Source organism: Macaca fascicularis, chromosome 1, assembly GCF_037993035.2.
Source record: "Macaca fascicularis isolate 582-1 chromosome 1, T2T-MFA8v1.1".
NCBI classification, from domain to species: Eukaryota; Metazoa; Chordata; class Mammalia; order Primates; family Cercopithecidae; genus Macaca; species Macaca fascicularis.
The window spans coordinates 114066640-114089567 of record NC_088375.1 but is presented as its reverse complement, the minus strand read 5'-3'; the positions used below and the strand labels follow the sequence as shown (position 1 = coordinate 114089567).

General features: G+C 39.7%; 2 protein-coding genes and 1 long non-coding RNA gene across 36 annotated transcripts in view; 1 reads left to right on the top strand and 2 right to left on the bottom strand.

Annotated features, from left to right (window-relative positions):
* The window catches only part of LOC102127036 (NBPF family member NBPF4), a 635890-nt gene that overhangs the window by 482589 nt on the left and 130373 nt on the right, over positions 1 to 22928 (bottom strand).
* PDE4DIPP2 (myomegalin) overlaps positions 1 to 22928 on the top strand; it is a 220654-nt gene that overhangs the window by 111918 nt on the left and 85808 nt on the right. For 27 of the 34 annotated variants that reach the window (XR_012415703.1, XR_012415747.1, XM_073997257.1 and 24 more), the window contains exons 5-8: positions 815 to 891; positions 5622 to 5745; positions 5935 to 6110; positions 11859 to 11976. Coding sequence is in view for 32 of the 34 variants with exons in the window: in XM_073997257.1 (XP_073853358.1) it covers positions 815 to 891; positions 5622 to 5745; positions 5935 to 6110; positions 11859 to 11976 (495 nt within the window). In the remaining 2 variants the exon portion in view is untranslated. Of the gene's footprint in view, positions 1 to 814; positions 892 to 5621; positions 5746 to 5934; positions 6111 to 11858; positions 11977 to 13879; positions 14804 to 16106; positions 16708 to 22928 lie in introns of those variants that run through there. The other 7 variants (XM_065532757.2, XM_073997321.1, XM_015430189.4 and 4 more) reach the window with 4 other exon arrangements.
* LOC135967992 (uncharacterized) overlaps positions 1 to 22928 on the bottom strand; it is a 100305-nt gene that overhangs the window by 72464 nt on the left and 4913 nt on the right. The window contains exon 3 of the long non-coding RNA XR_012415956.1: positions 21809 to 21910. This is a non-coding gene — a long non-coding RNA (uncharacterized lncRNA). The remainder of the gene's footprint in view (positions 1 to 21808; positions 21911 to 22928) is intronic.

Genomic DNA, 22928 nt, shown 5'->3' with positions numbered 1-22928 from the left:
CATGTTGGTCAGGCTGGTCTTGAAAGCCTGACCTCAAGTGATCCGCCCACCTTGGCCTCCCAAAATGCTGGGATTATAGGCGTGAGCCACCGTGCCCAGCCTATCCAGTTGTCTTAGCAGGATTTTCATAAACTAGTTGCAAACTATTTTCTATACTCTTTACCCACACTAAGCCACTTAACCTGCACCAGACACACTTGGGATGTTTTTGTTTCCTTATTTCTGTTTCCCCAAATCTTACTTGTTGCTTCCTCACCTCAATAAAAATTAATTGTTCCCTGTGTAACTTTACCATCAGAGTTCCCTCTCAAAAAGCAAACCTAATTTGTAAAATTCCAATTTTATGATAAAAGCATTGTTTTTAAAAATGTTTACAACCAAATATCTTTAACTAATGAAATCCCCAGGCATTTAAAAGTATTATTGTATTACTATAATTCTCTTAAAAGTATTATTCTAGCAATTTGGTTTTCAGGAACAATCTGTATTAGTTAGGAAAAATTTATTTTAATACATACTCTGTCCTGCAATGGTTTAGAGAACGAATAGGCTTGAGCAGTGTTCATGATCCAGGGGTAATGATGAATAGGTTGGGAAAATCGATAAGTAGCTCGGGGAAATCCTGAAGCTGTACAGTTTATTCTTCCTTGACTAGATTGCTGATCCAACTAAATAGCTAACTACGTCAAGGGTCACGAAGAGGGCAGAGATGAGGTGAGAGGCTGTAGACCAAGGCAAGACTCAAATAGGAATCTGGATCCAGGATAGAGGGTCTGTGGCAGTTAATAACAATTAATGCCTGTGTGCTTTTCAGAACATTGAGCTGAAGGTTGAAGTGGAGAGCTTGAAACGAGAACTCCAGGACAAGAAACAGCATCTGGATAAAACATGGTGAGTTGTAATTTTAAGCTCTGGTCCTTTCCAGAGTCTGGCTTGCTAATCTGAGAGCAACAGATTTGGAACCAAATTCCTTAACCTATCTATGGCATTTGAATCCTGTGTCTGATTCAGGAACTGAAACAATAGATTTTCATATGCTGTGTTTCCCTTGGACTCTCTGTCTATTACTAGGTCAGATGGACCTTGCCATAAGTTGGTAAATCCATCAGACCTAAGATTGCAAACTTCCTTTTAGTCAGCAATCAATTAAACAGAAACAATGAATGTTTCCACTTTTAGTAGAGGCAAATGCAAATAAGCTTTATAAAAAAGTATCAGTCAGCCTATAATAACATCAAGGGCTGAGATAACGTTTGGGGAAAATGAGCACTCTCACACACTATCAGTGAGTGTAAATTGTGACAACATTTTTAGTATGTGGTGCTACCTGTTATAGTAAAAAAGGAGGATTTCCTTTGATCAAACAATCCCTAGAAGGAATCTGTTTCTTATAAATAAAAGCATTAGTGTGAAAGGATAAATGTATAAGGATGTTTATTGCATCATTAGTTGTAATGGCAAAAAACTAGAAACAATTACCAATTGATTGAATAAATTTTGGTATTACTACACGGTGGACTATTATGCAATTATTAAAGAATGAGTTAGCTCTATATTATTGTCCCAGTGGGAATTCCTTGATTAAGTATATATATTGAGGAAGAGTGAGATCACAGTCCGTGATAGGGAGAAGACTTAATTTTTTTAAATATACATTTGCATTGCTCAAATGATTACTTTTATAATTTATAGTTTTTTAAAAACTTAGTGTTAAATGACAAGTATTAGAATTATTAAAAATATTTTCAGACTTCAATAAAGCTTCAGAATACAAAAATTAACATACAAAAATCAGTAGCATTTCTACACACCAATAACATTCAAGCTGAGAGCCAAATCAAGAATGCAATCCCATTTACAATATCCACTAAAAAAAAAAAAAACCTTGGAATACATCTAACCAAGGAGGTGAAAGATCTCTACAAGGAGAACTACGAAACACTGCTAAAAGAAATCATACATGACACAAACAAATGGAAAAACATTCCATGCTCATGGATCGGAAGAATCAATATCATTAAAATGGCCACACTGCCCAAAGCAATCTACAGATTCAACACTATTCCTATCAAACTACCAGTGTCATTCATCAAATGACCAAGATCAAAGCCAGAGGCATCACACTATCCAACTTCAAACTATACTACAAGGCTACAGTTGCCAAAACAGCATGTTGCTGGGGGAAAAAAAAAAGGAAAGAAAGACACATAGACCAATGGAAACAAATAGAGAACCCAAAAATAAAGCCACACACCTACAGCAATCTGATCTTCGACAAAATCGACAAAAATAAGCAGTGGGAAAAGGCCTCCCTCTTCAATGGTGCTGGGATAACTGGCTAGCCATATGCAAAAGAATGAAACTGGGCCCCTACCTTTCAGCACATATAAAAATTAACTCAAGATGGATTAAAGATGTAAATGTAAGACCTCAAACTATAAGAATCCTAAAAGAAAACCCAAGAAACACCATTCTGGACATCGGCCTCAGGAATTTATGACTAAGTCCTCAAAAGCAATTGCAACAAAAACAAAAAGAGACAAGTGGGATTTATTTAAAGAGTTTTGCACAGCAAAATAAACTATCAACAGAGTAAACAGACAACCTCTAGAATCTAAAAAAATTTGCAAACTAGCATCTGACAAGGGTCTAATATCCAGAATCCATAAGAAATTTAACAATTGAACAATGAAAAACAAATAACCCCATTTAAAAAATGAGCAAAAGGCATGATCAAACACTTTTCAAAAGAAGACATACAAATGCCCACCAAATATATGAAAAATTGCTTCACATCACTAATCACCAGAGAAATATAAATAAAAACCACAATGAGATACCATCTCACACCAGTCAGAATGGCTACTATTAAAACGTCTAAAAACAACAGATGCTGGCGAGGCTGCATAGAAATGAGAATGCTTACACGCTGTTGGTGGAAATATAAATTAGTTCAGTCACTGTGGAAAGCAGTCTGGAGATTTATCAAAGAACCTAAAACAGAACTACCATTTGACCCAGCAATCCCATTGCACCCAAATATTAATTGGATATATCCATTAATTTGGATATATCCCATTAGGGCATACATCCAAAACAAAACAAATCTATCAAAAAGACACATACACTTACATGTTCATTGCAGCACTATTCACAATAGCAAAGACATGGAATCAACCTAGGTGCCCATCAACAGTAGACTGGATTTTAAAAAAGTGTTACATCACATTTACATATATGCCATGGAATACTATACAACCACAAAAAAGAATGAAATCATGTCCTTTGCAGCAACACAGATGCCACTGGAGGCCATTATCCTAAGAAAATTAATGCAGAAACAGAAAATCAAATGCGGTAGCATGTTCTCACTTATGAGCAGGAGCTAAACAACAAGTACTCATGGACATAAAGATAGCAACAGTAGAAACTGGGGACTACTAGAGTGGGGAGGTGGGGAGTGGAGGAAGGGTTGAAAAACTAACTATTGGGTACTGTGCTCAGTACCTGGGTGATGGGATCATTTGTACCCCAAACCTCAGTATCATGTAATATACTCAGGTAACAAACCTACACAAGTAGCCCCTGAAGCTGAAATAAAAGTTGAAAAATAAGAGAAAATAATATGTAAATGCAAAAAAAAAAAAAAAAACCAATGTTTTCAGATTATGTCCTGGGATCAGTACACAATCAATCTGATCTGGCATTCTTTCTGCGTCTACAGTATTTCTTGATATTTAGGATGACAATCCAGCAAGTTCAGAATATTTAAAACCAAATTAAATTACACACAATGTGCTGGTATTACTATTTAAAGGCATTAAATAGGCTAATAAATGTTAGAACAACTTACAATGACAATTAATAAATTTTGAAATTTGTGTAATGCTTTGATTTAAAAAACTTTTAAAAATGTCATTTGAATCAGGTGACATTATTCTATTTTTAAGAAATGAGAAAACTAAGGTATATTCTTCTCAAATCAGTGGCAGAACCCTCATCTTCTGTCATAAAGTTTAAGATCTTCTTTTTTTTTTTTTTCTTTTTTTTCTTTTTTTTTTTTTTTGAGACGGAGTCTCGCTCTGCTGCCCAGGCTGGAGTGCAGTGGTGTGATCTCAGCTCACTGCAAGCTCTGCCTCCCGGGTTCACGCCATTCTCCTGCCTCAGCCTCCCGAGTAGCTGGGACTACAGGCGCCCACCACCACGCCTGGCTAATTTTTTTTGTATTTTTAGTAGAGACGGGGTTTCACTGTGTTAGCCAGGATGGTCTCGATCTCCTGACCTTGTGACCCACCCACCTCGGCCTTCCAAAGTGCTGGGATTACAGGCATGAGCCACTGCGCCCGGCCAAAGTTTAGGATCTTCTGACTTCAAACAGCCGTAGCATCTTAAATAAGGCGTTCCTGGCTAATGGAGTTACTCAGAAAATGTGTAACTTCCATTCTCTATAGATTATAGTTGGTAGTTATCTATTGCACTAGCAAGAAATATGGAGTCAAATATAGATTCAAAATAAAAGTTGATGATTCCTGGGGTCTGCGTGTTTGGGGGTCTTGGGTTATATGCTTGACCTTTGTCTCTTTTGTGGTCAAGATCCTCATACCCCCCAAAAGCTATATAATGACAGAGGAGCTCAAGATAAATATAGCCCCTGGGATGGTGCTCAGTAGTGTCCACTATGCAGTAAGGAATCCTGTAATCTTTAGGGAAGCATCATTTGCTCTTCATGGACACAACCCCCTGAGACAAATACTAAAGTACCACTGGTCTTAGTGCCCCATAAGCCTATACCAGTTCAATATTGTTCTTTGTCCTGAGAACAAGAAGATGGCCCATGGTTCTCAACAAATGGCTTAAAGCAGGAATAAAACCAATAGGAATCAAAATCATTCAGCATCTGATATTGCTCCCAAATTTCTAATCCTCAGACATCTGAGGGCAGCTGTTGTTCACTATAAATAAGTTGATGATACCTTACCCGCTTCATGCTAGCGCCTGGACATTCAATCCTAGGGATATCAGAGAGGCAAAGCTCAGCCCAAATCTTGAGCTTTCATGGATTAAATGTCTCTGCATGGGACCATGGGAAAGCTGGATAGAACTCTGGATAGGTAGCCCAGATGTAGGACAGCCTACTATGGATTACTGGTTTTAAAGGAAGAGAGCATTTCTGTGGCTGTCCAAATGGATATCCTGTCCCAGCAACCTAAATGGAAAGAACACTTGAATTTCAAATAGCAAAAAAGGCAAGGAACTAGCAAAGCATTCTAGGAGGCAGTGTCAGTGGAAGAGTCCCAGGACAGATGACAGTGAATGTGAGCCATTTGATGACTACTTGCCTTCCAAACGAAAGTTCCTCTGGAAGCTATAAAGATAATGAAGGCACTAGGAAGTCAAGTATATACTACTTGACAAACAACACAAAGTTAGAGTTTCTAAAAGTTTGGAACTTTTTCAACCTGAAGAAGTTGAAGAGCTCAGTTCCACAGATAACTGTAGAGGGAAAAAATGCTCAATTTTTCTTCTTACTGGTGTCACTCTGAATTACTGGAACAACCTTAATGGTTCCACTTGCTAAACTGTATGTCTGGCTCTGACTGGCTAATGCTCTGTGGTTTTAGGGCTGATGTGGAGAATCTCAACAGTCAGAATGAAGCTGAGCTCCGACGCCAGTTTGAGGAGCGACAGCAGGAGACGGAGCATGTTTATGAGCTCTTGGAGAATAAGATCCAACTTCTGCAGGAGGTGAGGAGCTCCCAAAGTCCATAGCTAGGGGTTCTCTTTTATTCATATTCCTTTTCTTACTGCCCTGCCTTCTGGCATTCACCTTTTCCATCTCTACTTTCCCTCTCAAATTCATCAGTGTTCCTGGGTCTTAGGGCTCCTAACCTAGGTAGAAATTTTGCGGCCTCTCAGTTTTTGTTCTTTTTCCAGGAATCCAGGCTAGCAAAGAATGAAGCTGCGCGGATGGCAGCTCTGGTGGAAGCAGAGAAGGAGTGTAACCTGGAGCTCTCAGAGAAACTGAAGGGAGTCACCAAAAACTGGGAAGATATACCAGGAGACCAGGTCAAGCCCGACCAATACGCTGAGGCCCTGGCCCAGAGGGACAAGTATGTGCCTTTGGTGCTCTTTTTGTCGCTTGTCTTTTGCCCATTCTCAAGGCATACAGCAGCTGCACTGTTCCCTTTCAAGGATTGACAGTAGGAGCTTCACTATTTCTAAGACTTTATGGGTCCACAACCAAAGTCGTTCTTTTCAGGGTTGAATTTTCAATGGTATCCATTATGAAAACTCACTTAATGGATTCAGTGGGCAAATAGTGGCAAACAAGAGACACGGATTCACTTATTCAGCAAACATTTACTGGGCACGTCACATGCCAGATACTGGGCTAAGCACTTCAGTTACAGAAACAAAAGACTTAGTTCTTGTCACCAAGAAACATGTTACATGATTTTAATAAGTTCCCTGATAGAAGAGCATGGAGTGCTCTGGGGAAATGAGGGTCATCCATTCTACATTAAAACAGCAAGTTGTCTGCTACGGTCTGAATATTTGTGTCCCATCCCCACCTCCCTCCCCCGCCAGTTCATGTGTTGAAATCTTAACCCTTAAGGTTAATACTTCTGCCTCCAGAAGTATTATAGTTAAGGTTAAGGTTAATACTTCTGCCTCCAGAAGTATTATGAGGTGGAGCCATTAGGAGGTGATTAGATCACTGGAGATGGAACCCTCATAAATGGGATTAATACGCTTGTAAAAGAGACCCCAGAGAGCTAGTTAGCCCCTTCTACCACGTGAGGATATAGTGGGAATGTACCATTATGAGCCAGAGTGTGGACCTTCACCAGACATTGAACCTGTCGGTGCTTTGATCTAGGACTTCCCAGCCTCCAAAACTGTGTGAAATACATTTCTGTTGTTTATAAGCCACCCAGTTTATGGTGTTTTGTTATAGCAGGCCAAAAAGACTAAGATAATGCCATTGAAGGTTTCCTAGAGGAAGTGAAATCTGAGCTGAGGTTTGAAGGATGAATAGGAGCTAGAAGAAATAGGTAGAAAGTGGATAGGGAAAGGAAATAGTCTATGCAGAAGGAGAAACTATGGAGGGAAGACACAGGGAAAGGAATATTTCAAGAACTTTAAATAATTGTACATAAGTGGAGCAAGTGAGAAGACAAGTGAGAGGTAGGCTGTTTTGAGAACAGGGGTCTGATTGTGCCAGCTTTGTACACCATTATAAGGAACTTGGACTTGGTCCTGAAGGTAACTGGGCAATTGTTGAGGTCACCACAATCTACTGTCTGGGTTACTGCAGAAACTTTCTAAATGTCAGCTCTACTTCCAGTTCTGCTCCTCTCATTCAATCTCAACCTAATAATTCAGAGTAGTTCTGAAACAGACAATTCAACAACCACAAATTGGCAAATAATTTAGCCTCTTAGGTGCGTAAGACTGTGATGGCATAAAAAGCTTTAAGGAGCTTTTAGCTGAATAGGCAAAAACCACATGTGCACACCATGACCAATGTGATCTTTCCAAGACATAAATTTAATTGCACCATTGCAGAGCCATTTAAGAAGCTTTCCAATATCTTTAGGGGGTAAGATCCATAGTCCTCATGTGGCCATCAGAGCCTTTATGATGTAACCTCTGATTTCTCCCACACTCATCACCCACCACCATTCCTTCATACTTCATTCATGCCAGGCTAGTAATAATAATAATGATGGCCAAGCTTTGTTGAGCTATTACCGTATAGCTGAGTACTTTATGTTCTTGTTTAACAGCCCCATGAGATATGAATTATTATACTTTATTAATGAAAAAACTGGCATTTGGAGAGTTGTGAAACATGGTTTCAGGGATTGCTGACATCCAAACCCTGAATCCATACTGCCTCCAGAAGCATAAGAAGCTATGGCAGGTCTCCAGAATTTTGCTCATGCTTTTCCTTCTGTAGGAAACATCTGCCAACTTTTTCCCTTCTAGTGAACCTCACTAAGGCATCAATCGTCATTTCTTTGAAGGCTTCGTGATAGCAGAATGAAGTTTCTGTATTGTTTCTTTTATATATATGTAGTACAATTCTCAGTATGGTGTTGTATTTGCTTGCTTTCAGATTTTCCCTTCTAGGTTCCCCACGACTGTCTCCTATTTGAACCCCAATAAAAAAAACTGAACTAAAAACCAAAACAAAACAAAACCCCAAGTAAAGCACATGCACATCTGAAAATAAATTGAGGCCACTCATATCAGATGGCCTTGAGCAATTTTGGAGAGTGGGAGAACAGATCCTCTGTAGAGACTGAGGGTCAAAGAGATGAGCGAGGTTTGAGGTTTAAGAAAAGTAGAGATGTTCTAGTGCAGATACCATGAGGGAATTTCATATGGAGTCCACATTCCTCCTCCTCGTCATCATTGCAGTTTACATTTGTATAATGTTTTTAATTTTTTTGTTTTTGTTTTTTGAGACGGAGTCTCGCTCTGTTGCCCAGGGTGGGGTACAGTGGCAAGATCTCAGCTCACTGCAACCTCTGCCTGCCGGGTTCAAGCAATTCTGCTGCCTCAGCCTTCTGAGTAGCTAGGATTACAGGGGTGCACCACCATGCCCAGCTAATTTTTGTATTTTTAGTAGAGACAGGGTTTCACTATGTTGGTCAGGCTGATCTCAAACTCCTGACCTCAGGTGATCCGCCCGCCTTGGCCTCCCAAAGTGCTGGGTTTACAGGGATTACAGGCGTGAGCCTGTATGTAATGTTAAGTTTTTAAAGTTATTTCTGCCGGGCACGGTGGCTCACACCTGTAATCCCAGCACTTTGGGAGTCTGAGGCAGGCGGATCATGAGATTGAGACCATCTTGGCCAACAGGGTGAGATCCTGTCTCAACTAAAAAATACAAAAATTAGTTGGGTGTGGTGGTGCATGCCTGTAGTCCCAGCTACTCGGGAGGCTGAGGCAGGAGAATCGCTTGAACCGGGGAGGCGAAGGTTGCAGTGAGCTGAGATTGTGCCACTGCACTCCAGCCTGGCAACACAGTAAGACTCTGTCTCAAAAAAAAAAAAAAAAAAAAAAAAAATCACAGCTGGAAACATTTCATTTAGTACCCAGCACGCATTTTCAAGGACCTGGAAGGTTCATGTTCTAATATATACAAACAGAGAATATGCCTAGCACATGGATGATCAATAAGTGTATTTGAACCCATGGTTTGGATACCTCAGCACAGTATTTTACAACTTAACCCTAGTCTGAGGGTCTGAATTTTCAGTCTCTTCTCCAGCCATTACCTCTTCCCTGGGCCTTAGTTCCAGTGACTCTTCCCAAATTGTACACTGGGTCTTCATGCCTTTGTTCCTTTGTTCAGTCTCCTCCTTCTGAGCCTGGAAAGCCACCCAAGTCTTTGCTACTGTAAATAGTGTGCAGTGAACATTTGCATGTATATGTCTTCAGGGTAGAATGATTTATATTCCTCTGGGTATACCCAGGGATTGCTGGGTCGAATGGTAGTTCTGCTTTTTGTTCTTTGAGGAATACTGCTTTCTACAATGGTTGAACTAATTTAACACTCCCACCAACAGTGTATAAGTGTTTCCTTTTCTCTACACCTCACTAACATCTGTTATTTTTTGACTTTTTTTTTTTTTTTTTTTGAGACGGAGTCTCGCTCTGTCGCTCAGGCTGGAGTGCAGTGACCAGATCTCAGCTCACTGCAAGCTCCGCGTCCCGGGTTTACGCCGTTCTCCTGCCTCAGCCTCCCGAGTAGCTGGGACTACAGGCGCCTGCCACCTCGCCCGGCTAGTTTTTTGTATTTTTTAATAGAGACGGGGTTTCACCGGGTTAGCCAGGATGGTCTCGATCTCCTGACCTCGTGATCCGCCCGTCTCGGCCTCCCAAAGTGCTGGGATTACAGGCTTGAGCCACCGCGCCCGGCCTATTTTTTGACTTTTTAACCATAGTCATTCTGACTGGTGTGAGACGGTATCACATGGTGGTTTTGATTGCATTTCTTTAGTGATCAGTGTTATTGAGGTTTTTATCGTATGCTTGTTGGCTGCAGGTATGTCTTTTGAAGTGTCTGTTTATGTCCTTTGCCAATTTTTTAATGGGATTGTTTTTCTCTTGTATATTTGTTTACATTTCTTATAGATGCTGGATATTGGACCTTTGTCCATGGCATAGTTTTCAAATATTTTCTCCCATTCTGTAGGTTTTCTGTTTACTCTGAAACCACTCAATCTTTAAAATCTCTTCTCCTGGGCATCACTATACTCCTTCAAGTCAAATGAATCATTTCTTTATTTTTCTTCCTATAGCTCTATGGCAGCACTCAATGTACTATATGGTGCCTCCATTCTGGTAGCATTTATTATATTCTATTACTATTATTTGCTTATGTACAGTCACGCATCACAAACTACAGGGATATGTTCTGAGAAATGTATCTTTAGGCAATTTCATTCTTCATTGTGTGGCCATCACAGAGCATACTTACACAAACCTTGATGGGATAGGCTACTGCACACCTAGGCTATATGGTATAGCCTATGGCTTCTGGGCTACAAACCCGTACAGCATATTACTGTACTGAATACCATCGGCAATTGTAACACAATGGTAACCATTTGTGCATCTAAACATGGAAAAGATACAGTAAAAATACTGTATAAAACATAACAAATAGTACACCTGTTTAGGGCACTGACCATAAATGGAACTTGCAGGACTGGAACATGCTCTGGGTGAGTGAGTGAGTAGTGAAGTGAATGAACATGAAGGCCTGAAACACATTTTATAGTCACACAAAAATATTTTCCTTATATCCTTATTCTAGAAAAGGTTTATTCTGTTTTTAATTTTTAATTTTTTTTTTTTTTACTTTTTAAACTTTTTTGTTAAAAACTAAGACACAAACATACACATAAGCCTAGGTCTACACAGTGTCAGGATCATCACCACTGTCTTCCACCTTTACATCTTGTCTCCTGGAAGATCTTCAGGGACAATAACACACATGGAGCTGTCATCTCCTATGATAACACCTTCTTCTGGAACAGCTCCTGAAGGACCTGACTGAGGCTACTTTACAGTTATGTTGTTTAATAAGTAGAAAGAGTACACTCTAAAACAACAGTAAAAGTATAGTATAGTAAATACATAAACCCGTAACATTTATTATCAAGTATTACATACTATACTTATGTTATGTTTTTATACAACTGCCAGTGCAGTAGGTTTGCTTACACCAACACCACCACAAACAAGTGGGAAATACATTGCACTATGATGTTACTGCAGCTAGGACTTTACTAGGTGATAGGATATATGCAGTATGATGACATAATGTTGACAGAAACAGGATATGGCACATGACTGTAGCTGTGTGTCTTCTCACTCTCCAAATCACTAGCAAACATGTGCCGGTGGAATTTAAATTTTTGCAAAACAGAGATTGTTTCTTTTCCAACTTCATATTTCCAGTACTTGGGAGAGTGCATTGAGTACACAAAATAGTTATCCAAGAACCGTTTCTTGAATGGAACAGCCACTACCACCACCATCAAAAAATTCTAGGCCCTTATTCCAAGAGTTAAATACCTACGGTCTAAAGATCTATGAATTAACTTCAGGAAGTCCATGAACCTGGTGAAAATGTAAGCAAAAAGTTGTTTGTGTATGTATTTGGGGGCTGGGCAGAAAATACATGGTTTTCTAAAGAAATGTATCAAAATGTTCAATGATCCAAAAGGGTAAAAACCTGCTGTACTAGACCATGCTATCTTTGGAATGAGGTGAAAAAATAAGGTAATAATAGTATCATGATCATAATTATTGTCCTTACTTTTCCTTTGCTTCAGGAGAATCGAAGAACTGAATCAGAGCCTGGCTGCCCAGGAGAGGCTTGTAGAACAGCTATCTCGGGAGAAACAACAACTGCTACATCTGTTGGAGGAGCCAGCTAGCATGGAAGTGCAGGTAAGGCTTGGTCAGTACATCCAGAGGCACTTGCTTCATGCTTTCATAAGCCCTACTTTTTAATATCTACGTGTATTTGTTATCTATTGCTTTGTAACAGATTACTGCAAACTTAGCAGTTTAAAACACCTTATTTTTGTTATCTCACAGTTTCTGTGAGTCAAGAGTCCAGATATGGCTTAGCTGGGATCTCTGTTTGGAGTCTCAGAAGTGTGAAATCAAGGTGTAGACTGGGCTCTTTTCTCATCTGGAGGCACACCTAGGGGAGGATCGACTTCTAAGCTCCTTCAGGTTGGAAGGATTTACTGCTGTGTGGCTGTAGAAGTTATGGCAGCTTCCTTCTTCATAGCCAGCAGCAGAAAGAGATTGTTACTTTTCTCACTTCTAGACCCTCTTTTAAGGGGCTCATTAGTTCAGGCCCACCAGCATAGTCTCCCTTTTCGTTAACTTAAAATCAACTGATTAGAAGCCTTAATTACATCTATACGACCTCTTTACTTTTTCCATATAACATGGCATAACTATGCAGTGACATCCCATCACCTTTACCATAGTGGTTAGAAGTTACAGGTTTTGCCCATCTTCAAGGGGTGAGGATTACACAAAGATGTGATGGCCAGTGGGTGAGAATTATAGGGACTACCTTAGAATTTGCCAGCCGCATCAAGTGATTTATAATTACATAGAACATACAGTGTTTTAGGGGTTTATTTGAGGGTTAAGTTGTAAAATACTGTGCTGAAGTGTACAAACTATGGGTTCAAATAAACAGTTACTAATCATCTATGAGCTAGGCATATTCTTTGTTTGTATATATTAGAGTGTGAACCTTGCAGATCCTTGAAAATGTGCTGGGTACTAGATGAAATGGTGATTACTATTTCTGTACAATTGTATCAGACAAAGAGAAATTTGCCTCCAAATTTTTTTTTTTTTTTTTTTTGGAGACGGAGTCTCACTCTGTTGCCCAGGCTGGAGTGCAGTGGCATGATCTCAGCTCACTGCAACCTCTGCCTCCCAGGTTCAAGAGATTCTTCTGCCTCAGCCTCCTGAGTAGCTGGGATTACAGGCGCATGCTACCACACCCAGCTAATATTTGTATTTTTAGTAGAGATGGGGTTTCACCATGCTGGCCAGGCTGGTCTTGCACTCCTGACCCCAGGTGATCTGCCCGCCTCGGCCTCCCAAAGTGCTGGGATTACAGGCGTGAGCCACCGCACCTGGCCATAATGTGGTTTTAATATTGAAAAAAATAACTCACTGTGGTAAAAATAATTGCATTGATTTTCTGGGAAGTTACCTCAAAGGGAACTCCTCTCTTTCATTCAACTTTTAATTTATTAAAAAGATATTTTCTAAAAGAACTTTAGAATATACCTGCACCCAAACAACATAAGCAATTACCTGGTATCCTTATATTCTTGCACTGGTCTTAGACTACTGATAAGACAAAATGTGAGTGGTTTACTTTATTGGTTCATATATGGAAAGGTTGGGGTCAAGATAAAAGAGCAATGATAGGAATTAGTTTAAACCATTGCTTCCCAACCTTTCCATTTCATGGCACATATAGCAAATGGTAATATTTGTAAGGTATGGAGGTAAACGGATGAAGCTTCTTACTTGGAGGTGGCCAATTTGGGTGCTTAGGCCACTATGAGGGCAGAAAAAAAAATCACTATCTTGGCCACAATTACAAACTTCTTAGACTGCAGCTTCATTTTGGTTGGAAAGCTCTGGTTAACAAACTCAAGAAATGATGTGTGTGCACATAATTTTACAAGTATCAATACAAATTGAAGTTCATAGGCTTTTTGCAAGATACATGTTGAAATATATGGAAATTTTCTTAAGGGACTCTTGAAAATATTTCTTCTTTTTTTTTTTTTTTTTTTTGAGACAGTCTCTCGCTCTGTTGCCCAGGCTGGAGTGCAGTGGTGCAATCTCGGTTCACTGCAAACTCTGCCTCCCAGGTTCACGCCATTCTCCTGCCTTAGCCTCCCAAGTAGTTGGGACTACAGCCACCCACCACCATGCCCGGCTGATTTTTTGTTATTTTTAGTAGCGACGGGGTTTCACTGTGTTAGCCAGGTTGGTCTCGATCTCCTGACCTTGCGATCCGTCCATCTTGGCCTCCCAAAGTGCTGGGATTACAGGCATGAGCCACCATGCCTGGCCGAAAATATTTCATAATACATTTAATTTAAAAAAGCTCAACTGAGAATAAGAATTGAATTTCCATCCTGATTATTTGTTAGCTGTGTGACTATGAATATGTCATTTCTCAGCTTCCATATACATAAAATGGGAAGATTACCTCAAATAATCTCTATAGTTTCCTATAATGCTAACATTCTATTTTTATCTTATTTCAGAATTTTATTTCATTCTATTTTAGTTCAGAATTTACACAAGTATTATTTCTTTCAAAATTTTCACCTTCTGAAATGAAATCACTTTTATTGCTCCTTTTTTATTTACAGGTACATAAATACTAAAATATTTTGTACATATATGTATTTTCATCATCTTTGGTAAGCACTGAAATCAATATATTTAGTTCAGTATTTTCAATGCTAATTAAGGAATTGGTTTGGTACCAGTTTTCAGAAGACTTAAAGAACCAAAAGGTTATAATTTCAAAGAGACTAAATAATTTATATTCTATTCTAAAAGGATGCTTAGAACAAGAAGTACAGCATCCAGGGGATAATATTGCATGACCATTGGGCAGAAGAAATGCATCAAATCACATAAACTGTACTAAATTGATATGCTTTTTTAACATTGCCTAATAAAAATTTATTGTTATTGTTATTACCCAATACGTTGTACATTTAGAAACCTGATACATTGTGCTGTTTGTTCTATAAGACAGTGTTTCCTACCCTTTTTCATAGAAAATTCATTTTCATAGGAAATGTGTACATCTATGGTATTCTGAAATAAGTGACCATGGCTGCTCACGGTTTGAGGCAATTGCTCATGGGCCCCTCAGGACCCATGCGCCACCCTGAGAGGTGAGGGGATCAGCATCTTTGCACAATGGTGGACCATGCTGAGGTACACTGTGCTGGAATACCCAGGTTGGAAACCTCTGCCACAGGAGGCCTCTGTCAGTTGGTCCTCTCGAGTGTGGAGAATAGAAAGTCTCCCATAGCATATTTCCTTGTTTCTCCCTTTGGGTCTACGTCTTATGGGAAAAAAAAAAAAAAAAAATTGGGCCCAAGGACTGGTAGTGTCTTCCCTCAATTTACATAGTAGTTTAATTCATGGAAAAATTTAGTGTAAATTAACATCGTGCTCCTATATACAGAAGAATTAAGTTTTAGGTTCAGATGATTGTAAACAGTTTTATCATCAACCAATGGAACATTCAAATTCCAAAAGTCATTTGGAATTTGGGACAATACTTTGTCCTGTAACATCCCTTGCCTCACTTATCATTGTGACAACATCAAAAACAAGAAACACCCCCATAAATTTTCAAAATGCTCTCTAGAAGATGAGACAGTTGCTCAGTGAGTACCACTACTTTAGCCTTCCAAAGGTTATAGTCCGATGAAAGATTGGTATGTAAACAAAGAACTAAAATACAGTGTGATAAATGAGGAGACGGAAATACACGCATGGTGCTAAAGGAACCCACAGCTGAAAGGGATTAACTCCAAGGAGGAACTCACCTGGAGGTCACCCTTCTGTTGGGCCTTAAAGACTGGATACACCAGGTAGAAAATAGGAAATGGAGCAATATATACAGTGATGTGGAACACAACTAAGGAATTGGAATTGGGAGTAATCGATGTTACCAAAAATAAGTATTGGAGAATTATAAAATACATAGCTGGAAAGTACCATAAATGTTGAGCTAAGGGCTTCATGTTGTAGGCACCAGAAAAAAAAAAGCAAGGGGAATAAAAGCGTATGATTTGCATTTAGAAAGGCAATCCTAGTTGTCGTGGAGACTGAGGATTGTTTGAAGAGCAGATAATTGATGTCACCTGTTGAGAGAGCAAATCATAATCTGACACAGCTATGAACTGCTTTGTCAAGTCTGTTCTTTGAATTGGTTGGGGGAAAGAATATTATAAAACCAATTACAAAGCACTTTGTCTCTCCCCTCTGCACAGGTAATGTATGATGAACCTTGGTATTTGTGACTCTTGGAGCCTATGTTGTGGGTGTTATCCTTGTCTGCTAACAGTATACTTCCACTGTAACAGTTAGAGTTCCACTGTATTCTACTCAAACCTTGTCTGCCATGCCAACTGTCACCACAGAAGAAAGACCCTTACAATGTGGAAGGCAAAAGTTCAATTTCTAAGCTCTGGGCCTATTCTTCAGAGGCTAAAGAATCTCCTCAACTCCAGTGAAGCCATCCCTGGAATCCCTCACTGATTCAGCTGGAGGATGGAGGAGCTTGAGTTCTAAAGACTTATTCATGTCCTTTAATTCCACCTACACTTCACAATTGAGAATACCACAAACAGCTGGGCCCTAGAAGAAAGAAGAGCTCACAGATCTTGCACTTCTAGGTCTGAATTGTCCAGGTGAAGAACACTCATTGACCCCACATCCCATAGATAACTATTTCTCACGTGATCCCAGTATGAAAGTCTGGAGTATAATGAGTATAATATACTCATTATAATATCTGAGTACAGGAAGTTCATTCAGAGTCTTCATTCCCTCAAATAAGACAGACACTTTTGATAAAGATTATTTAATTGATCTTACAGTCTTTTTAGCTGTTTTCCTTTTCCATTCTACCAAAACATTCTACAACATTCACTTTAGTGGGAGCGCACTTGTACAATATTTATGAACATCTATAATTCTCACAAAACAAAAAAAGTACCACTAACTAGACATGCCATTGATTGACATCATTCCATATTTCCTTCCAATCCTTCTTGATGTCCATTCAGATCAATAGTATGTGTGATCAGAGTGTTGAGGAGCTTTTTGATGTGAGGCTGTGACATCTTGTCCACATCTTTTTCACTAGGGAGTCAGAAAATCTAATAAAGTTTACAAAGCATTTTTCTCTTCCTCAGTAAAGGTATCTACAAAATTGCAGAGAAAAGCTAGCAATTGTTTCAGTTATTGATATTATTTCCTTCTACAGAATGTTAGAAGCTTCATCTCAATGAAGGTTTTAAATGAAACCAGACCTGGAGGGTGTGAAGGCAGAAAAAATGATGCCCTTGCAAAGGGAGGTCTGGAGGAATTCTTGTTTTGTTTGTTGCCTTTTTTCTCTCTCTCTGCATTTCTCCTTCAATATAAGATAAGCAAAATTTATTAACATGTAATCTCACTGTGGTTGGCTTATAAAATGAAACAGGATAACACAATTAGGGAGAGGCCCACATTAAGTAAGTGAGACCTTCCCACTCACACAAATTAGCACAGTCAAGCTGTTGCATTTATGCCTTGTTTGGAACTTAATGTAAATAGTACTGCATGCAGTGAGGCATATTTCCTAAAATAGCAAACATTCCTGTGTTACCATGGAGAGATCTGCTTGGAGGTTAAGGCAAGAATGTGCTCTAAATGCTCAAGGCAGAGACTGAAAACCTTGCAGGGATTAGTAGCTCAGGCAGCTCTGGACAACTTCATATAAGGAGATTTTTTTAGAGTAGCTTTTCAGTATCGCCTTCTTTCGCTGATGAATGTTGAAGCTGGAGACTCATTTACAAATCTCCGTTCAACATTATTGTCTCCCAGACAACCTTCATTAATAATGTGTCTCCGAAGCAGGCCTTATCAGCTAAAACAATCCTACTACTCTAATCCTTTTGAGCAGCAAAGGAAGTGGAAAAATAGGCAGCTGCTTTACAACTTAATGAAAAATATTTATTGAGCACTTGTAATGCACGACGTACTGTTAGGTGAAGGAAGAACACAAAAATGTATAGGATTTAGTCTCTGCCTTCTAGAGATTACAATAGGAGAAAGTCACTGATGAAAAAAATACAAGGCAGTACAGAAAGGAAAAATCATCATGGACGGGGTTCAGAAGCAAAGATTTTGGTCTCTGAGGAATGAGTAGGATTTTACTAAGTAGAGATGAAAATGAAAGGCATTGCTTTATTCATTCATTCAATGATTATTTATTGAGATCTAGAAAGATACCGTTCCAAATACTTCAGAAGCAGTCTTAGTCCACTCACGCTGCTATAACAAAATACCACAGACCGAGTGGTTTATAAACAATAGAAATTCATTTCTCACAGTTCTGGTGGCTGGTAAGTCCAAGATCAGGGCACTGGTATTTTCAGTGTCTGGTGAGGGCCCACTTTCTGGTTTATGGATTTCCTGTTGTGTCTTCACATGGTGGAAGGGACTAGCTAACTCTCTGAGGTCTCTTTTTTATAAGGACACTAATTTCTCCCAAAGCCCCCACCTCCTAATACCATTATGCTGGGGGTTAAGATTTCAACATATGAATTTGGAGGGGGATACAAACATTCAAACCATAGCAGATAACCAAGATGAGAAAGCTGTGGTTCCTTTTCTTAAGTAGCTTACCAGTTAATGGGGAGAAGGCAGGATGGAGAAATGACATACAAATTACTGTATGTACAAAAAGTATTTTGGAAGATGGAAGAAGACAAAGATGTCTTTTGGTGGTAATTAGAAAGGCAGGTTGAAGGAAATACTTGACGGGTGGATAGGATTGTGACAGGTGGAGGTGGTAGTGATAGAATATTCCAAGTGTATGAAGTATAGAGGTAGGGAAGTTCAGGGTAGAGAAATAGTAGCAGGAATAGAATATAGGGGGACAGAAAAATGGAGTGGAGCCAGATTCAGAGAACTTTAAGAGGCAGGTAAAGAAGTTTATGATTAATGGGCAAGTCATTGGGTCTCCAGGTTTCTTTGAAGGAGAGTGATATCTGAACTCTGCTTTAGAAAGATTAATCTGAAAGGAGGATAGAGTAGAGGGCAAAGAAGTTGAGGGGACTCATTATTTTGGAACTCTATTACTTAAGATATGAAGTCATTAGGGCCAGGCATAGTGGCTCACACCTGTAATCCCAGCACTTTGGGAGGTCGAGGTGGGTGGATCATGAGGTCAAGAGTTTGAGACCAGCCTGGCCAACATGGTGAAACCCTGCCTCTACTAAGAATACAAAAATTAGCCAGGTGTGGTGATGCGTGCCTGTAATCCCAGCTACTCGGGAGGCTGAGGCAGGAGAATTGCTTGAACCTGGGAGGTGGAGGTTGTAGTGAGCCAAGATAGTGCCACTGCACTCCAGCCTGGGCAACAGAGCAAGACTCCATCTCGAAACAAAACAACAACAACAAAAAAGATACGAAGTCATTAGAGGGTAAGGAAGGATGAAAATTTTGTGCTAAGGCAAAAAACCAAAATAAAATCTTAGTATATAATAGTTCATTTTCTCATTCATACATTCTAGTCATTGACTATTGAGTGCTTTCCATGACTAGGCAATGGTGCTGTTAGGTACTAGAGAATTACCTTCTAATGAAGGAGACAGATAAATAACCAAATAAACAAATACATAACTTCAAATTGTGATAAGTACATTGAAGAAAGCAAAGAGCAGGGATTGGTAGACTTTTTCTGTATAGGGCCAGATAGTAAATAAGCTGTGCAGGCTGTAAAGTTTCTGCCATCGTTGCATAAAAACAGCCATACACAACACATATGAATGAACATGGCTGTGTTCCAACAAAACTCTATTTGCAAAAACAGGTGGGAGCTGGATTTGGTCCACAGTCCATAGTTTTCTGACTCCTCATATAAAGTACTAGGAGGAAAGGGAGGCACTTTAAACAAGGGGAAGACAACAATCAGGAGATCAGTCTTTCCTACGGTAATTTTGAGATGTCTATGACACATCCACATGTAGGTATCAAATAGGTAACCCGGTATTTGAGAGTGGCACTCAGAGGAGAATTCTACAATAAAAATATAAATTGGAAGCCACCAGTATAAAGATGGGAAAGGATGAGATGACACCAGAAGAGAACAGAGAGGTGAAAAGGGTCTAGGACTGAGCACCAATGAACAAAAGGTACACAGTGTATGACTCTTAGTTCATAAATCTAAGGCAGTCATCAATTTAAAGTCCCTGTCTGAGTCAGGATGGTGAGAAATCCAATTTCATGCGTTTGGTATTTCCTCCTATCCCTGCTTTCTCAGCTAGTTAAAGGTCCGTAGGTTTCACCAGGTGCCAAAGCACCAACGAGACTACTCTGATCATCGATTTCCCACTAAAGCATCCCTGCCTCAGTAAGCAGGGTTTTGCCAACCCTAGAAGCTTGTTATATTGAACCTTTTATGGAGCCAGAATCCCCTGCTGAAAAGTGCAGCCTTTCCAAGTCACCCCATTACTTCCCTCTCTGAGGTCCTGCTGCTTCTCCAGGGCACTGATATGGAATGGAGGTGGGTACTTGTTACTCTTTGACCTCCAGTCTCTTTCCATCTGGGTGAAATGTCACTCTCTCCTCTTCGTTGACTTCAAAAACTTTTCTCTCTCCTCTCTTCACCAATGGGACATCTGGCTCAATCTTCTCAATGGGCTTAAAATTTCATAAAAGTCTAGAAATGCACTTGGCTTCAAACATCCTCTGCTCTTTGCTCTGCAAAAATTCCAGAGTCAAGGAAATGCTAAGGGCTTGATCATCAGATTAGAAAAGAGGGAAGGAGAGGGCCAGGCGCGGTGGCTCACGCCTGTAATCCCAGCACTTTGGGAGGCTGAGGTGGGCAGATCATCTGAGGTCTGGAGTTCAAGACCAGCCTGACCAACATGGAGAAACCCTGTCTCTACTAAAAATACAAAATTAACTGGGTGTGGTGGTGCATGCCTGTAATCCCAGCTACTCAGGAAGGCTGAGGCAGAAGAATCGCTTAAACCCGGGAGGTGGAGGTTGCGGTGAGTCGAGATCGCGCCATTGTACTCCAGCCTGGGCAACAAGAGTGAAACTCCGTCTCACAAAAAAAAAAAAAAAAAAAAAGAAAAGAGGGAGGCAGAGATACATTACACAGGTAAAAAAACAAATTTATATCCAAACATTTACCCTCTCACCATCTGCCTAGGGAAGAAGTACGAGATGAAGCTGGAAGGGAAGTAGGTTAGGATCTTTTTGTAGAGATAACGAAATGTCAACCTACAGGTAGTGCACAATGATGGATCTTTACTGTGAATGTTCTGCAAATAACGTGCACGATAATTATAGTGGTAAGCTTCTAAGGCTGTGTGATACAATTCAGGTATCAGGTTTCAAGAACCTGAAATGGAAAGTGCAGTGAAAATGTGAAGCAAGATACACATGCTAGAGATGTTCAGAAAAAGGACAGAAAAGAAGTTAGCTTTTGGCTTGACAGGGAAGGATTCTGGGAAGTAAATGTCTACTCTGATGTTTTCAAATCCACTTGGTTTATAAGTCTACCCATTGCACCCAGTCATATTAGGAAATGTTATGCCTCACCTTATCTGTCCTGTTAATTTCTCTCTAGATTTTGACAATGTTAACCATCCCTATCATTCTTGAAACTTCCCCCTCCCACCTGTGCTTTGACTGTACAACTGCTCCACTTAGTATTCCACTTAGTTGTCTCAGTCACCTCAGCATGTCCCAAATAAGTGTTATTTTTTTGCAAACAGATGCTCCAACTCCTACATTTGTTTATTTATGCTACTTTCTACCAGTCTTCCAGACTCCAAACCATTATCTCCATCTTAAACCCTTTCTTTTCTTTTGTCCTCTCTGCATATACACCATCAAGTCCTGCTGTTCATTTCTTCAAGGTGATTCTCATATTTACCACTTTCTTTCCATTTCTATGCCAGACCTTTATTACCTCACACATGAATAACTATAGGGTCTTTTTAGCAGATCTTCCTGTAGCCATCCCAAAGTTCTCCTTGAAAGTGTAATCCATCCTGTTGCCTGGGTAATCTTCCTAAAAAAAGGTTTTCATCATGTCATTCTCTGCTTAAGTCCATAACATTAAGTCCAAGTTCTTTTGCCTTTGTCAAAACATTAACCAAATTCTAGTTGCCGAGGCACTCCATAGCATAGTGTCTGGCTTACAGTTGGCTCTTGATACATGTTCTTTGAATGAACAACTATAGAGGATTAGATGTATGTGTGGATGAACCTGGTCATTCAAAAATCCCCAACATCTCCCTTTACCTACAGGCTAGCACTGCGTTTAACCTAAGTTCCGTGGCTTTTAATGAAGCTATTTTATTTTGCTGGAGTCCCTTCCTTGGCCTCCTTCATCCTAACACCCATCTCAAGTGCCACTCTTGTCCCTTCAACTATACCAGCCCATACTAACCTCAACTTTTTCTGTACTCACACTAAATTGAACTCAGTACCGTTTAGTTTACCAGTCAATTGTTCTAACTGTAGCGTGCACCTTTTCTCCCTTTTAACTAAACTGAAAGCTCACTGAAAAGAGACAAAAAGGTATGTTTGCATTCTTGCTCATTGATTAACAAATACTTTAAAATTTACTTAACAACCTATGGGTATTTAATAACCTGAAAGACTCTAATGTTTACTATTAGATGGATTTTGCTGAGAAGCATACTACTGTAATCTGCAGATGAACTGGAAATCTCCTGGCTTTAAAACAAGCATTTCAAAATGCTGTGTTGTTAATTAATGGAAAGCATGATTGTTTCTGACTTCTTAAAGGTTTCAAAGAGCACAGGGAAATCACACACCTGCCTGTGTGTTACCACAAAGCCTAACTGGCTTTACTTTGACATTCTTGCATTTTCTCATCTGCCTTAGTTTCTCTACCAGAATCATGTTTTTCTTTTGGTGCACAGTTTTTTAGTAATTAGAATAGTTATTTCCAATGTCATAAATAGGGCAGTGAAACTTAATACAACTGGTTTGGGACATGGGGATTTTCCACCTCTCCAATTCTTTTGGAAACTCCCTCTCAGCCCAGAAGTAGGTCTTAG